The following is an 18370-nucleotide window of genomic DNA, read 5'->3' on the forward strand; positions in this document are numbered from 1 at the left end:
TAGGCTCCTGTAATCCATGCCAGCATATTGAGCCTTCTAGTATTACTTTGCTAGGCGGTAGGGCGAGAATGTGACAGTAAAACAGATGACCGGACATCCCATACTAGTTGCACTTAATAGCAAAGTATTTTGTTTCAAAGACATGTTATGATAAATCAGCTCTAGGTATTGCAGAAGAGATTGCTAGCACAGATCTTGAAATAAAATGCTGTTATATCTATATGAAATGCAAAGCAACAAAGTACCAGTGTTTGCCTGCCTATTTTGATCATTTTAATGATACTCAGTCAACAAAATAACTTTAACTATAGAGTTATGCTTAAACGTGTATTTACCTTGTAGATTTGTTAGAAAAAGGCTATACATCAAGTGATAACAGTTCAGTTTTCACAGGTGTTTACTAAGATCACCTAAGGAGGTTCATCTTCCTTCAGTTGTATGATGCAGCAAACATGTAAGCACACTTAACATTTCATGGCCATCAGAGCAAGCCTCCATAAGACAGCAGAACTCCATAAATTTTGATGCACAAACATTAGGGCAAGTCTGCTAATTTATGCTCTCTTGGCCCAGCAGGAAAAGCATAGCTCTACAGTGCTTTGACATTGGCCTCTTTCTCTATGGAGATGATGGCTGAATTACAACTAATTATAGAGGCAATCAGGATCAGAAAAGTCTAGTATAAATTGGGCCCAATTATCAAAGTAACACCCCCATTGACTTCAGAGCTGGGATCATATTAACCAAATCAAAGAGAGCACTTCACAAAGGACTTGTTTTTCTAACACGCTCAGTGAACTCTCTTTTGTATATTCAGGTGCACATCTTCCCTTCTCAGCTGCCTTGTGCGACAAAGAACCTGGGCGCTTCCAAAGGCCGGCAGAGAAGGAAAATTCTCACTGTGACACTTTGTCCCTCCAACATTTTGATTCCTAGTTAAACAAAGCAATTGAGCCTGCATCCCATTCTTACCAGCCTTGGAGATGCTCATGGCTGAGCTAGAACACTGCATTTTTTCCTTCCAGAGCCATGTTTTAAGATCTATTTGTGACAGCAACATAGTTTGCATATAATTAGGAAAAAAATATTGCATGAAGAAGAAAAGACTAGTTTATAAGTATTTGCATGCAAATTCTAACATTTGTAAAAAATGAAATTAATTGGGAAATATGAACACTTGCATCTAGTCACAGACAATAAGCATAAGTGAGAAAGGGGATGCAAAAAAGATCTTCTCAAGCCTTACAGTCATGGAGTTTGTTACCTTCCCTCCTTTACCAGCAGCACATGATGAAAAAATATGAAGAGTAATGACTGAGGCAAATACAGAATATAGAGCACTTAACTTTATCCTGTGAACTAATACAATATTGCAAACGTATTGCAATGCAAATCAAAAAATGGTAGTAACACGAGGTGCAGGTAACTTGCAATCAAGTAATCTTGCTCAAGTAGAAACCCTCTTTTATCCTGTTCTGAACACATGCTAACATGATGCCATCATAAAAATGATCAATGCCACTAAGCAGCAGTATCGATTCAGTACTAATGAACTTAAGTATTTTTCTTATTAGTGTCATTTGAAACAGCAAATTTTAGGGAATATTTTTAGATTAGTGTTTAATTTCAAGACATACAAGAAGTACATGGACGGTATCAAAAGACAGGACACACTCAGGAGAATTAATTGGATTGTACATGTGCATCAAGACAGTATCAGCTCCAGGTGCTGTTAAACAAAATGAAACAATGAGAAAGCAAATCATTTTTTTTCTGAGAGGAAAAAAATAGAAGTGGGGAATGAGAAAGATTTTGTTCCCTGAGGAAACATATTGATAATTTTTATTATTCTTCTAAAGCATTTAAATGAACAGTGGGAAAACCCAAAGCATTGTAACAGCAGTATTTGGAGTGAAGGAATACATCAAGCAAGCTGAAAAGCCTTTGACATGGGAAGATGCTACTTCTGCTGAGTTTTCAGAAGTTATGATTAGAGCATGCCAGTGGCCAAGAATGCAGATAATAATACTCCCTAGCAGGTGCCAGAAAGTTCAGCCTCCTAAGGGCAGGGAAGTCTGGACTCTGTGAAGGGCTGTGAGGACCAAAATTTGCTGTATAAACAGCAGCAGGCACAAATTAATGATTTTCTTTCTTGTCTTTGGGAATAAACTACTTATTGAGTTATTAGAGACATACACTTAAAACTTTTCTATGTTGAAACATTTTTTAATTTATGCATACAGCAAAAATATTGCTTGCTGGTCAAATATCAATTTACTTCCATATGGAAAGTGTAGCACGATTTTAAAACACAAACAAGACCTATTTCTTTGCAATGGATGGTCCTGCCAAGATGCAATGATTTATTCATCAATCATTTCATGTCAATTAACATTAGCCACTAATATTTCATTAGTTTAGATAAAATTCCTTTTTAAAAAGTTTTTATTTCCTCCACCATCTAGAAAATTTTGTTGACTTTCTCTTTTGAAAATATCAGCATTTTCATACAAGAAAAGAAATGATGACATTTGAATCTTAAACTGATCTCAGTTATCTGTTGCAAATCTAGTTCAAACTAATATCAGACATATGAGATCCACTGAATTTTCAGAGCACCACTGAATCAATCAATACATTGTGTTCAAACTTTACTTAAACAGCAAGGTTTCTCTAGAAGACACTTCTTACCATCTCAAATCCTGTCTTTAAGACCTAAGTGTAAACAAGGATCTAGTAATGACAACGCTCTAGAAAACTGGTATCTCATATTGCTTCGTGATCCACCTTAAGCAGAAAGGCTGCTAATGAACTAAGGTACATGAGTCTGCAAGACTGGCAAATACTCTAGGATCCTACTGAGGTTGCTAAGAAGTGTTGAAATGCTTTACTGGGCCATATGTGGGGTCTTACTTGTCAATACACCTCCTTTTCCCTTCATTTGTAGATAAAAACACTGAAGAACAGGATGACAAGATCAACACAGCCAGACTAGAGGCTTAGAAGAAGGGGGGGTTGGAAGTGTGGGAGTGGGGAAGTTCCTGATACACAGGCTTGTTAACAGCCATCCAGCATATACAATGATGTCCACCTCTTAGGAGCAACAAGGGCAATGGAAGGGAGGTACCAGCAGACGAAGAGAAGAATGGAATAAAGAACGGCAAACTGGGTAGATGAGAGAGGCAGGTTTTGAGTTATTCATCTTGCACATCTTGCTTTAGAGTAAGGATCAGATCTAGGCAGAGCCTGAAACTAGTCTGCAGAAAACACGTACATTGCAAATAGATCTAGTACCTCTGGTTCTACATACAAACTAAGAGGTATTTTAACTCCATTACAAATAAAACAATTAGATCTTTGTTAAATGACTAAACTTGACTGCAAGTTAGTTAGTCAGGAAAGAAAACGTTTGGCGAGGTGCTTATGCTGTTTCCAGGCAGTACCCAGAATGTGCGAGTGAAAGAGCTGCAATATTTTAGAAGAAACATTATGACTGATTAGTCTGCTTCAGATAATTACAGCAGAATGTGGCTCTATTTTGGCAACAACAAAGTAGAAAATCAGCTTTTTCCTTATAAAGGTAAACTGCAAAATGTTTTGATAAGCAGTAAAGGATTTTGATGTACTGTGTTAGAGCTTTACTCACACATTCAAGGAGAAATTAATACTGTTGACTATTACAGGAGAAATAGAACTTGAAATTTACTGAAACCGGCAGTTTCCTGTGTTTGATGTTTATCAGAAATCTACTGAAACTGGCACTTTTCTGTTTGGTAACTGCCAGAAATGTTGAGAGCTACACTGACCCATTTACCCTCACAGCTGACTGCTCTTCTCCCAGTTGGTAACGTACAATCTAAATGTTATAACCAGACAGAGGAGAAAGGAACAGCAGACTACAACATGATCTAGGAGAGCTTATTGGCCAAACGGTGATGCACGCTCATCATTAAACCTGAAAGACAAACTGCAAAGTGAATTTGTAACGAAGGCAGCACAGGTGGTGCAAGAGGGTAAGTGCTGCTCTGAGAGTGTTTACCTCGGAGACCATCCACACCCAACACTGCTCTGTCCTTGCCCCCCACATCCACCGTCTTCGTCGGAGCGACGCCCTGCCCGCGGGACAGGACTCCGCGGCCGCTCTCCAGGGTCGCGGCGGGGCTGAGCCTCCCCCCCATCCCCATCCCCTCACGGCAGCCCCTCAGCCGGAAGCGCGGGAAGCCGCCCTGCGACCCGCCCGGCTGGGCCGCCGACAGGCTGTACTGCTTCTTCGCACCTGAAACAAGCGGCGACGAAGTGCCCTGTGCGGGGGCCTCCCTGCCCTTACTTATCCCCGCCTGGCAGCGGCGCAGGGATAGCGGTACCTCACCTCACCGTGCCCAGGTGCGATGTACCTGACGCGGGTGGGGCGCGTCATTTTAAGTACAATAAATCCACCATTTCTTCCTCACAATTTGCCAACGCCGAAACGCGATGCGGTGGCAGAGGGGGCCGAGGGGCTAAGCCCCGCATCGCCCCAGGTGACGCTCCAGTCGCTGCTCCAGCCGCTGCGGGACCCCGCGCCACCCCAGGTGACTCTCCAGTCGCTGCTCCAGCCGCTGCGGGACCCCGCGCCACCCCAGCCCCTCCGCCCCGCGCTCGCTCACCTCAGCCGCCGCGGCGGCGCGGCCCGGCCAGAGCAGGGCGAGCACCAGCAGCGGAGCCAGACGGCTGGGGCAGCCCCTGCCGGCCATCCCCGCGCTCGGCGCTGCCTGCGCGGCGTCCCGCGGAGCTCGGCCCAGGGCTCTCGGACTCTGCCCCCCGCCCGCCCGCGGCTTTTGGCCTGGGGGCTGCTGCTTCGCACCCGCCTCGGCGCTCTCGGCGCCCTGGGGTGGGGACAGGGGCCGGGGCTGGCCGGGGCGGGGCCGGCCGGGCCACCCCTCTCCTCCCCTCTCCTCTCCCCCCCGCGTCTCCTGCCTCGGGCACCGCCGGCAGCCGCCGTCCGTCCGTCCGTCCTCAGCGGGCATGGAGTGAGCGAGGAGCCGGGGGCTTTCCCGCCTGGGAGCTGAGGTGAGCGAGCGCCGCGGAGGGGCAGCCCCGGCCGGCGGTACCTGGCGCACGTCGCGGGCCGTCCCGCCTGGCCTCGGCGCCTGCCGGGGCTGGGCGGCTCGCTGAGGGGCCAGCTGCGTCCCGGGACAGCTGGAGGTGTCCCAGGCTACCGGGCTGTCTCCGTCCCCCGCCCGCTTCTCCCGCGGCGCTGCGAGGGCGCAGGTTGGTGGGCGCCGCCCGAACGGCCTCGGGGCTGCGCGGCGGCAGCGGGGACGGGGACCCGCCCGGGCACCACCCCAGCGAGGACGCGGCTTGGGGCCTCCCGGAGCGGGGTCGCCTGCAGCGCCCCGGAGGGGAGAAGGGGTCGGTTAAACCCGGGCGGGAGGGAGGTGGGAGGCGGCAGCGCTGGGTGCGTGAGTGAGGCGGTAGCGGGGAAGGCCGGCGGCAGCCCGGGCCTTCAGCGCCATCCCGCCGCTGCCCGGGGCGCTCCCGGGCACTGACGGGAGTGTTTTCCTTTCAGCAACGCTTTCCTCTCCCTCAAGCGTTTTCTTAATGAGACAGCGGAGACCAAGGAGTCCCAGAAGGGACAAAGTGCTGCCCACTGCATAAATTTAAATCGGTGAGAAATCTGAGAAATGTTTCTCCCCAGGCTTTCCACACAGCTTAGCATGATATAAAAGTTTTTTGAATGGAAGCCTGATTTGTAAAGTGTTGGCAATATGTCAAGTTTATCACATTTATGTTATTGACAAAAGTACTGCATGTTCAACGTAACATCTCACCGAATAAAGTGCTGTTCTGAGATAGTGCAAACTTAGAAAGTATGTTGGCCAGGCCAGCCAGAGGGATCTTACCTTATCTGTACTGTTCGTGAATGCTGTACAGGAAATTCCCTGTTACAGGTTTTATTAAACACTACAAGTGATACAGAAAAAGCAACAATGTACAATAATATATGTATATAAATCTATTTAAGACTACTGATGAGGTACAAATCTAAAGCGTTTCATGAGCGTAAAGCTAACCACAGAGCGCTTTTCTTACAGGTATGAGAGTAGAGCGGGATCTCCATTCAGTAGATGGTACTGTCAACCCTCTATGAAATCCGCTGTGAAAGCTAGTTAGTAGAGGCTACTTTTCCCAAAAGTTTGGCACTAGCAGCAGGAATGCATCTCTGGAAGAGCAGAACAATATGTTTAGTATCAGTGATCTTGTACATCATCACAGATGTTATCACCTTGGCTCTAAAATCTCAAGCATCAGTGAAAGCCAGGTATAGAGAGAAAGGGGAAGAAAAATCCTCTGTTTTCAAGCCAGATTGATGGTGACCATGTAGAGGAAATAGTATCTTAGGATAAAACCACTAAACTGGTGCATTTTGTCAGATTCCTAAACCTGTAGACTGTAACAGTGCTACATTTTTTTACACAAGAATACTGTAATAAGGACACAAATGGGGTCTACAGTTGTTTGTAAGCCATAAGCACCTATAAATTATAAGTACCTAAATCCACCACTGAAATTTAACATTAGAAGAACTGGTGTTAGACAGAAGGTAGCAGGCAGTCATTTACACGACAGTGAAAACAAAAGGTGCAAGGATCTCCGAGACAACAAGGTCAGAGCAAGCGAGACTACAATGGAAGAGAGTGGTCAGTCCTCAGAAATGAAGCAAATTTAGGTGTGGAATGAACAGTATGACTCTGAGTAAAGAAGATAGTACTTAAAAGGAGAGCTCTTGAATACTAGGCCAAATAACTATTGGAAGAAAGAGAAGAAAGCAGGCAAACCACTGTTAGGAGAAATAAATGAATACATGCAGACTACCTAGTGAATGAAATACTGCTATAATAAAAAGTTATTTTGTCAGTTTTCAAATGATGAAAACCCTGTGTGGAAATTTAAAAAAAAGAAGTCAGCAAGCTCAAAGCAAACATGGGAAATACGCTGACAAGGGAGGTGCAACAGAAAGACAGAGCATTTAAAAAAATAAGTCCTCTTCGAGCCCAGTCTTATCCCAGTACCACATATTTCACTGACCTTGGGCAGCTGGCTGCTCAGTAGTATGGCCCAGCTGGATGGTAGTTGTGTGTGTCATAGTTAAGAAACAGCAAGTAATGTTGCATTATGAGATTGTCACATAAAAGCATATGTGCTTTTATGTGAGTTTCTAGGACAGATACATGACTTCAAAGTAGCATTGAGTTGGAACGAATGTAAGATCAGCCACTGATGTTCCTCTCCTGCTTGTTGCTACCATAATTGATGGCATCCATCCAAATGAAGTGTATGAAACCTTGATGTAGACTGTGTTGCTAATACTGTTGTAGTCCATAATATCTTCAGAGAGCTACAAACTCAGAGAGATGGTCTTGTCTGGCCAAACAGCTGGCCAGGCAGGCTTAACATCAGTTGTGTCAAAATGTATACCTGCAGCTGCCTGTAGAGGTACTTTACAAAAAAAACAAACAAACAAAAAAAACCAAACCCCAAACAAAAAAACAGTGCATGAACAACAGAGAGGTCAACCTTAATACTAGAAAGCAGTTGAAAGCTGCAAGAAATTTAAGTTTGGCTTTTTTCACAGTAATTGATATTTAATGATTTTTGCTTTGATTCTGTTTCCTCAGTTCTCTATGCTAAAACAAGGATAACAGTATTTTCTCTTTTTACAGATAAGGAATATTTTTGTGGGAAACATTACAGTTGTATGAATTTAGTATAAAGTGCAAAGTTTCATAGGACACTGTAAAATAAAAAAATAGGGCTTAAGGAAAAGGATGAAAAGAGTGTGGAATATATCTATCATGAATGACACAGAAGTCCTATGGAAAACAGCATATATGTTCTTGTACTTATGACCATCCTAATCATGTGCACAGAAGAACTACATTAAAATTGAGCACATAACGCTAATTTTTATTTCCTAATTTCTGAATCCTTGACTTTGCAACTTCAGTGGTCTTGTTACACACGATGTTGGTTTCTTTGGGTGTAATGAGAATATAGTTAGGGCTGCTGTAATTTTTTATATCTCAATAATAGTAGCTGTGTGTCTGCCTCAAACTATGTCTTATTCCCTGTGGTCTTATTTTATCAGAGTCCCTAAGAATGAAATTGTCTTCTTTCTTGGTCTTTGTCTAGAAACTAAACATCTAGGTTATATTATAGTGCCAGCTTTTCCCCCTCTGGCTTTTGAGAATTTTATGAGCTGAGATGTGGTGATGCTTGTATAAAACCTATTCCTTTGGTGGTATTGAGTGTGTTATCCTGGGGATGTTTTATCTTCTTTTGAATTAGGTAAATATTCTATTGACGTAACTGTTGTGATTACTACAAAATATAAAACATTAGATCAATTTCATATATCAATTTAAATAACACTTTGTAGTCCTTATTGCATTGGCTGCTGAACACTTCAAACTATAGGAACCTTGTTCGGAAAACGATGGGTTTTAGATAGTCATGGTGAAATAGCAAGCAGAGTGGGTTAAGTCTTCTACTCATGCATTAAGTATGATTTCAAATTGTGTCAATGGGTTGGATCAAAATGGATTTTAATTTAAAATAAAAGGTTCTCTGCTAATACAAAGCAAATGTACCAAATTTCAATTTCTTCTTCATTTTCAGAAGCTGTTGGGTTAATTAAATAATGAGATGGATAGTGGGCAACAGGAACAAATTTCTGCAAAGTCTAACACTTTATGGCTGACATCGATTTTCTATTTGAGGCAATCCGTCTCTGCAGTACTCTATTGCCTTACAATCTTGCTTATATTATTTATGTTACTAATGTAAAAAAATAGTGAATTTTATTGGAATCTTATTTTTTTATTAGGAGTGTTGTTATTTTTTTCTTTTTTCTTTTTTTTTTTTTTTTTTACAGATGGGATACTGGGGCACAGAGAGACTAAGAATTTGGCAGATGAATGGAGTACTGTACTGAACATGTAGGGTGTGATCTTGCAGCCTGAATTGGCTGCCCTTAGGCTATTTACTCATTAGTCAGTGCACGGTAGCTTACGAAGTCTCTTCTTACTGTGGGATATGGATATACTGTGCATACACATAGGAGTCAATATTATTTATAGATTAGTTCTGGTTAGAAAGATATTTACACTATCTAAATAATAGAAAGCAAGACAGTAATGTTTTAGGAACTGTACACTCATTTGTTTTACAAAAAGATAGCTGCTTGTTGAACAGCTATCAGAGAGCAGCCAGTTTGCTGCAGGTTCACGTCCTTAATCCCTTCTCAGTAACTGATTGTCTCTGCTTACTCAGGAGACTTCTCCAAAGGAAGCAAACCCCTGTCAGTTCACTGTAGTCAGTGTTCAGTTTCCTCAGAATTAACCTCCCCACATTTGGAAGACTAAAGCACTAAAAAACAAAAGCCTGTGATAATCTGTGCTATCCTAGGAAAAGCCCAACCTCTTAAACCCTCAGTTTGAAATAACCAGTGTGAATCATTTCCCAGATGTACCTTATTCCAAAGGATTAAAGCTTTTTTCTTATTTGAGGGATGTAAAAGTTTGCACAGGAGCTGGCCATTTCTCTGGATTTGTGAAACTTGAGCTTATAAAAAGGTTGGTGCAGGACGTTTGCACCTAAAATTGCATATGTGCTGTTGGACATAAGTCAGAGGTCACGGATGCACCATGTAGTCAATTTATGCATGCAAAATTTGACTGTCTGGGGCTGTAGAGGCCTCTGGTCAGTCCTGCGCTTAGGGCTTCCAGCTTCCTAAATCCTGGCAAAAGCTGTGGAAAAATGTTCTAAAAATAAAGCTAAAAAAAAATCTAGGTAACGTTTCCAATGATTGTCATCTGTCCATGCATATGGATAGGACTCAAGCTGAAAATGCATACGGCTTATACTGCATTCAGAGTAGTCCTCCTTTGCTCAGATGTACACACAGAGACTGGTCCAGCCCAGTTTGCAGAAGATACTGCTGACTCTGGTCTTGAAACTATAGCCAATGATTTATTTATTTTTTTTTAAGTTCGTTAGGTCTTTACTGTAGACAGGTGTCACATCTTTTTTTTAAAATGCCTTTAGCTAAAATGGTGGATGTGATAGCTTTTTGAGAAATAATGATGCAAGACGCTTTGTTCACATTTCAAACACTGAGTGAAGACGATCTCTTTTCTAGGCTAAAATCTTGTACCCTTTTTATGTTGATCTGTAATTTCATATATAGTCCCCTTGAAATAATTGAATTTTAATAAAATAAAATGCGTTCTGAATAGGAATAATATAATGTAGTGCCAACATAAAGCTATGCAGTATGGCAGTATGAGATATGTAAATGGTTAAGACATATTTTGGTTATCCAGTAATTATTCCTGTTTTTACATCAGTCGTATATTTTAATATAAACAGGTTCAGAGGGAAAAACAACAACAGAATGGAACAGTGTTTATAGACCATCCACAAACAGAAGGAAAGAGAAGACCTGCTGTTTAAAAAAAAAAAAAAAAAAAAAAAAAAGTGCTGCATATACAGATCCTCAATCAGCGTGAATGGCATTAACAAAGGATTCATTTGAACGGATTAAGTGGCTTATCACAGCTGCCTGGTGAGTTTTACAGATCACTAAATTTTTTAACTAAAATCACTGAGATACATTCTTAGCTATCAATTTAACAGTAATAAGAAATCACCAGTTAAATAATTTGTAGCCTGTCATAAATTTGATAAGCCTATATGATAATTTATTGTATATTATTTTGATTGCTGGTCTATCAGTTTATGCTATTTAAATTTCACGTACTACACTATTTAAATAGTAGCAAACAGGAACTATAATTCTGAGTCTGTTGTAAGAGGAAAGATATTCCTACATTCTAGTGATGAACATACTTGGAGAAGAAAAAGTAACGACCGACTCAAACCTGAATGCCTGTCCCAGAATAATTTTGCAGATGAGGGAGAATTATTAAAAGGCATGAAGAAAATTTTTAGAGACTATGATGGAAATATCTGCTAGCAACTGTGGCAGGAGTTCTTTTGGGAGGAAAATGATCCTTGGGAGAAGATTAGGGTCACCGTGGCCTGGAATTTTCAGACTGGTGTGTGGGATCAATGATTCCATCTCTAGAATATCTCTAGGAAAAGTCAATCCAATTTTCCTTCTTTACAAAACTTCATGCACCAGGCTCTTCAGGAATGTGAAATTATGCTTTTCTAGCTGGGAACCTGGCCAAGCAAAGGTACCTTGCTTGAACCTGACACCCTCGCTGCTAGGCAGTCTTCTGTTGTGCTAATGTGCCTGAACTCTCTCCAGTGAGAGAGTTTTCATGTTTATTTGGTTTGTGCAAACCCAGGCTGCTTGTTATTCAGGTGTTCCCCAATGTAGCAACCTTCTATCCCAGCCATCTCGCCAAGGTAGCTCTTCTTGCCTTTTTTCTGCATTATTTGTGAATGACTTACCTCTAACAGTCTTGTGCTGATTTGAGTACATAGGCGACGTCTGTCTAGCTTCAGGAGGCATGGATTTTGAAATGACAGAGAACAATCTGGCAAACACATGCCTGCTATATATTACTGGAAAAATGTGAGACTGCAGCGACGTTCATCAAGAACAGCATCATCAGATTTCTGTTTCAGTTGTGCAAGGACTTCATGAGAACTGGGCATTTTCTTAAATGAAAAATAACTCGCACCTGGCCAATGTTGATAGGGAAAAAAATATTTACAGAGACTGTCTGCAAGTTCAGAAGGTTAGAAACAAAAATGGCCTTAAATTAGTAACAATCACGGAACAGACCAGTGCTATTGTCTGCTACCTGTTTGAAGTGTTTCTGTGAAGTTAACTCCTTTCTACACAAACTTATTTGATGCATTAAAGGATGAACTACTGGGATGCACAAAACTTCTCCACCATTTACTGCTGTAGCTGATCATCTGGCAATCTCACATTGTTTAATCAGCCCTTTGTTTCTCATTTAGCAAGAGACAGTATGAGCTTCTGTCTTCAGCTACCACCAATTATTTTAATAAATATTTTGTTTCTGTAAAATCTGTGTATTTGAAAAAAGTAACAGGCAACATAGGTTTAAAAAGTGTATAGACTAAATGTACGTAAATGGCTAAAATATGCTTAAATTTGTCAGTATTGAATTCATCAATATGTATCGGTGCATATACAGATTATATACTTTGCAGTTTGAATCTATGAATAATTAATAATCAGGGAGAGTAATCATGGGTTTGCTGGCATAGTTCTCAGTGCTCCGAAGAGTTGACCATGTGAATAACAAAGAAAAAATAGAGGTTGATCTCAATAGGACTTTGGGAAATTTACTAAATGCCTAAATATTTGCACGGTTGGAGTAATTTTGATACAAGCTTCACTGTGGCGTGGAAGATAATACACAGTAGTTTATACGTTACAGCTGTATCTAATTTATCATTTCCTATAATGAGTGAGCACCTTAGTTCTCATTAATAATAATGTTAGTATTAATAATAATTAATAATAATGCTTATTTCCTGTATTGCTGCAGAAATTTTGGGCTAACTTTTTGTTTTACTTTATGGTCTTTTTTTGCATGTAGAAATTATAAAAGACATGATTTCAACTTTATAACCCATCACTAGCAATGGCTGGCATGGGGCTGGCCTTCCCCAGCAGCTGCTCTGGAATCGTGGCTTTTTTGAGTGCTGCTTTGCTCCCTGCCTTCTCTTGCGCTCTCTCTGAGCAAAAGAAAATAGCACCAGCTAACTCATTTTGGGGCAGATACATATCACCGCCATCTCTGCTCAATCTTTACCCCATGGTGTCCATGGAGGTGCAGAAATCTGTCTGGAATGGTTCCTCTCTGGCCATTCCTAATTGTGGGATTAGAAATAGGTTACAAGGAGGAAGTTACAAGGACTTCTACATAGTCTTATTCATTCATGCCTATCTGTTTGCACTCAGTCTCACAAATCCAAAAAGACAAACACATATAGCATGTGCTGACCATTTCTTGATGGTGCGTACCCCTTATAAATATACTCTTTTACTATATAATCATGCCAAACAGGACTTAATCATGTGTATGCACTTCTCACTTTTTAGAGGCTACATTTTGTGAAGACTGGATGTTGAAAGTTTAGTTTTAATTTAGCTTTCTCCTTCTTTTAAATCAGGTGGCTGCTGATTGTTTTTTCAGCAGAAGAAATTGACGGGGTAAGTGACATTGATATTTACTTTAGACAGGTGATAGGATGGTATAGTTCAAACAAGTAACACCATATACACCAAAATGACCTATAGTTCTGTGGGAAAACTGTGATGTTTCTTTCAGTATTTCTGCAGTTCTAACTTTCCTTTCTGTTCCTGTTGCTCAGCTTAACTATTTTGTAATTTTCTCCTTTGGATCCTTCTAGATTTTAACTTTGGCATCTTTAGATGCTTTTGGAAACCTGCATGTAAAAAAACCTCTCTCATGCACCGAGTCTGTCTCCTTCCTCATGAAGTCCTGTCAATGGCTCTACATTATAGCATATATCAAACTCTAGCTTTCAAGCCCTTCTCTGTATGTTAGCCTAGATCTTACACTGGCCTCCCTATACATTCCCATCTCTCTGAAGCCAAAATTTCACATACAATAGAGTCTCAATATCGACTTTATTTTCCTCTCCCTACTGTCCTCCATATTAACCTTATGTTTGCAATGCCCTCACTAAAATTTCTTTCAAGTCAGTCCTCTCTGTTTCTTTAAAATATTTAAAAGCTCTTTTTTGTTGTTTTTCCCCCAAAGTCATCCCTTTTTAGTTCAACTATTGAAAATTGAAGTATTTTTTAAAAATAAATGTGTTCAATTAGAACAAAGGGTAGCAGCTTATGTGTTATTAGAAACTTGCATTCCATTGACATTCCAGTAGAGGCAAGTTTTTAATAACTAGGTGGGAGACTAGTGTGGAGTAGATTAGTAACTTCATGGGAAATCCAGTGTGTGAAAGAGAAGCAGTCTGTGAGAAAGACTATCATACCCTCTTGTTCTGAGGTTTGGGAGTACCAGATATTCTAGAAATATTGTAGATTGAACAGAATTTTTCCTCCTTATCTAATATTTGTCAGTGTTTTCTCCTTGAAAAATTGAAGTATGAACCTATAGTGTTCTGTTGATTATTGAAACCAGTAATAAAACAATGTTGACCTTGATAAAAATGAAATCCACACTGAGCAAATACTTTCATGTTATCACTGTTTACTTGTTTACCTAAATTATTCTTAAATCTTCTAAGTCTTTGTCATCCTTTTAAAATGACTTTGATAATTTACACAATTTTGCTGAAAAAAAAATGTCACCTAGTGGACATTTCAACCATCTAAGTGAGTTTGTAAATGCATATGGTATGTATAATCCCTATATGTTTAATCCTACACTTCAGGAAATAGAAAAAAGTAATGAAATAATGTTCACTTACCACACAATAGATCTACTGAATTTACATTTTGTTGTGTTTCAGTTTCTCCTTGAATATGGGTTTTTTCCTCATTGCAATTTGATGAAACAAAATAGTCACTTCTTTACTATTAAGAGGACAACGACAGAAAGTTTTAATACAAGAAATAAGTAAAATAAGTAGGCAATGCATAATTACACCACGCACATACTTCTTTTTTAATTTAATAGGCAAGAATTAAATACAAGGCTTTATTGCTGTGTGGGCTTGTTGCTCTTCAGCCTGTTTTGCCTTTTATCATTTAATTGTAGTTAAACAATCTCCTAACCTAATATGAATGGTTACAAATTTCACATTATTACAAATTAAATTCTAATTCTATTAAAATTTTTTCTAGATGCAGCCTATTTCCTTATTTGTATTTAGCATTACTTAACATAACTCGCAGGTAATGTCTTTCACCTTGTACAGCAACAGTAATAAGCTTTTGATTATTGCTTTACTTTGCCAGCATGTTTATACTGATGAGAGGTCCAAGAAGGTTAGGAGGATTTTAAATGTAGTATTGATGTGTGTATTCTATTAAGCAAGCATTGGAAAAGGTTCATATGTGTCAAGCTGAAGATCTACACAATATTCCAATGTTTGCTGCTATGCCAAGTTTCTTCAGAATCACATTGCCCTGTGGGCATGCAAGGGTAGCCAAATCTTTTGCCTTAAAAATCATCTAATTGGATAATATGTCCACTTGATAATATTTGATGAAGTGATTGTTGTCTGTTGCATATTGATAAATCCATAAATTTTTAATTTTTAGGGAGGATATGCATATATTGAGCCATGTGGGGGACAGGATTGTTCAGTTTGTCGGTGCTTTCCAGAAAAAGGATCAAGAGTAAGTGATGATTAGAACTAATGATAACTACAGTTGTAAATACTGTTCATTTTGTGCACGTTGCTGTTCTTTAAAATCAATATGGTTGACATAAATCAATATTCAGACATAAATAGGACTGAATATAGCAAACTAGCATAATTCTCTCACTAGTATGCAGTACAGCTATCATCGAAGAAAGTTAAGATTTTTTTGTAAACAAGTTTGCTTGTAAATCAGGTTTGTAATAATTGTGGTGCCTTTTTTGTGTTAAGGATTCTTTGAGATCAATCTAGTAGTTAGACAAACGTCATTCTTAATATATTAAATTTAGAAATCGATGCTTGTTTTCTACTAAGAGGTTGGTTAAAAGAGCATGTCTGTGCTATTTACTAGTTTTATGAGAACTTAGGTGTTTCTTATTTGGGTTAGGTGATCCTGGAAAAGCTTGCAGACTTTTTATTTTACTAGCTTAAGGCAGTAAGTATAAAAAATAAATCTGAATTGTCTTTGCCTTACAAATAATTGTAAAACATTGAATGAAGCCAAGGCATTTTCATATTATACATTAAAATTAGTAACTGTGCATGTTGCTATTTGTTAATTGAAATATGGTCTAGTGATGACTAGTTTATCTTGGCTGTTCTTTCTCAAAATACATATATATACAGTGATAGCAAACAATTTAAACGTTACATGAGGAAAGGACTTTGATACATGCCCTAATTAGTGAACAACTGAAAAATTGTCAGTTTAGTGACGGAAATTGTTCTCTTTCAAAGTACTGATGTTAAAGTTTAGGGTTAGAAAGCTTGAACATGGTGGATCAGTTTTTGGAAGAGCTGCATGCCCCATTTGTTTGTGTACAACCTGAATTGCTACAAAAGCAAGACACACCTTACCCTTCCTCTGCTTCTGCAGTTAGCTGCATGCTTTGCTGTGTCATGATCACTGCTCTGGTGTCCTTGGATCCTATCCTAATCCTCCAGGATTATGTCTATACCGAAGTCCCCCATGCTGTAGGATTTTCATAATAGGGGCCTAGGATGCGTCTATCTCTGTAACACTGTGTTAACAAAAGGGTATCCCAGGAAAAGTATTTTGACTAGCAGCATTGCAGTGTCTCTCAGCACTACTGAATAGACTGTTTTGGATACCAAAAACCTGATCTGAAGTGCCATTTAAAAACAACTGACTTTGAAACTATAGGAAATTTCCCTGATTCTGGTTCTCTCTCAGTAGCCTGGAAGTTCTGAATTACATGCCCATAATCAGTCAATAATAAATACTGCAGTCATTATAGCTGTTTCCCAAGCTGTCCTCCCCACCACAGGTAAACTGAACTATGATTTGTGCATTTGCAGTTAGTTTTCTAAATAATTCCAAGGATCTGGACCTAAGTGCCAAATAGAAGTATAATAAAAATTTCAAAATAAATTCAATGTCATTATGCAAATGTAAGTCTGAGAATTGTACCATTTTCTGAAACAGCTCTGAAATACGTATGCACACTGATGGATAAAGTCTCTCCAATGTAATATGAATTTATATTTCATGCAATCATTTCTATTAATCAATATGCAAGAAATAGAAGTAGTTATCAGACCCTACATGAAATATGGCCTAACTAAACACCACTTCAGGTAGATTGTTGCAAATATTTTCTATACTAATGTATGGTGATGAATTATTTTCTATAGGATTACTTCATCTTTTTTTCATCCTGTTGATTTCTAAACCTTGCTGTGTTCTGCCTTTACACTCTGACACACTAACTTTGCTTTCCTAGCTTTTGTGGAGACTACCCATTACAAAATAAAAGATTTGTTTACCTTATTTTAGCTTCCTAGAATGCAAAACATCTGCTTTATCTACTTTTCTGTCTGAATCCTGCTCCCAGGCTGGTTCCTCAGAGTTTTGTGTCTTCCTCAATCCTTTCTTTAAAGTGCAAGAAATAAACGATTATTGAAAGCATCTGGCATTGTACAGTTTGCAAGCCTAAAATTTCAGAAATGTACAGTTATTATTTAATAAAATAATCCTTCTCTGTAGAGAAATTAAGGGCAATAGTATAAATTTGGTTGCCTGGCACCATATTTGTTCCTTTTTCACTATTTAGCACAGGCTAGCTGTCAAAATTAAGGATGAGCTGGCCCCCTCAGCAAACATTTGCTGAAAGCACAAAAAGATTCTAGAAAATTCATGTACTTGCTGGCAAAAGGCAGTCATACAATAATCTCATCCAGCCCAGCTGGAAAGCCAAACTTACAGCAGCCCTCAAAGTTAACAAGTCTTTATTCAGCTCTGCTAAACCAACTGCAATATCAGGGACTTCTGCAGAGGCTGAATGAGAAAGGCAGCATCTGAGTGAGCTACATCAGTATATGTATTGAGTTACATTGATATGCGTAGACCAGTCCACCTATTTTTTTTATTTTTATGTTTTAATCTTTCTTACCACAGGGAGTCAGATGTAGGGTATTCCCTTCATGGTCTTCCATTGAACATGGTAATCTAAGATTTACAGGGGAGCAAGGGCAAACTGTCTCATTGTTGTACTGCTAAGGTATCATCTCTGTTAGAAACACACAAGGTCAGACCTATTATGAATTGATTAAACATGTTATTGAAAGTCTTCCAAGAACTGCAACCAAATCCTTCATTAGACTAGCTGGAACATGACCATTCGTATGTTATTCTGAATCTTTGTTGTTGGCTGAATACTTCCAAACAGAGTTCCAGTTTCAATGGAATGTTACCTCCCCTAAAAAGTGCACTGGGGGAGAAGCTATTTAGCAAAGGGCATTATTTGTAATACACCTGGTGGAATGCATAGGAATTATTATCCATAGGAAAGACGCTCATTGTATCATAATGTAGACTTTGTGCTAGATAGATGTCATAGGTCCAACTTGCAAGTGATAGTTTAACATCTGAATAAGGACTTAAGCAGTTTGTTTCACGCATTGCTAATGGTCACTTCCCTACATCTTTCTCCACACACTAGTGAAAAGAAGATTTTTAGGGAAGTCAGAATATCTATCTGCTGATAAAACAGCAGTTGTATAG

At 39.5% G+C, this 18370-nt stretch overlaps 2 protein-coding genes across 5 annotated transcripts in view; one reads left to right on the forward strand and one right to left on the reverse strand.

Moving 5' to 3' along the window:
* The window catches only part of COL4A3 (collagen type IV alpha 3 chain), a 66148-nt gene extending 61142 nt beyond the window's left edge, over positions 1 to 5006 (reverse strand). For 2 of the 3 annotated variants that reach the window (XM_030029273.2, XM_041127016.1), the window contains exon 1: positions 4647 to 5006. In XM_030029273.2, coding sequence (XP_029885133.1) covers positions 4647 to 5006 — 360 coding nt within the window. The remainder of the gene's footprint in view (positions 1 to 4646) is intronic. The other variant, XM_030029275.1, reaches the window with a different exon arrangement.
* Positions 4901 to 18370, forward strand: part of COL4A4 (collagen type IV alpha 4 chain) — a 78257-nt gene continuing 64787 nt past the window's right edge. The window contains exons 1-5 of one of the 2 annotated variants that reach the window (XM_030029278.2): positions 4961 to 5049; positions 5549 to 5647; positions 10411 to 10606; positions 13165 to 13204; positions 15245 to 15322. In XM_030029278.2, coding sequence (XP_029885138.1) covers positions 10551 to 10606; positions 13165 to 13204; positions 15245 to 15322 — 174 coding nt within the window. In that variant the 5' untranslated portion in view covers positions 4961 to 5049; positions 5549 to 5647; positions 10411 to 10550. Of the gene's footprint in view, positions 5050 to 5548; positions 5648 to 10410; positions 10607 to 13164; positions 13205 to 15244; positions 15323 to 18370 lie in introns of both variants that reach the window. The other variant, XM_030029277.2, reaches the window with a different exon arrangement.

Source organism: Aquila chrysaetos, chromosome 10 (genome assembly GCF_900496995.4).
Source record: "Aquila chrysaetos chrysaetos chromosome 10, bAquChr1.4, whole genome shotgun sequence".
NCBI classification, from domain to species: Eukaryota; Metazoa; Chordata; class Aves; order Accipitriformes; family Accipitridae; genus Aquila; species Aquila chrysaetos.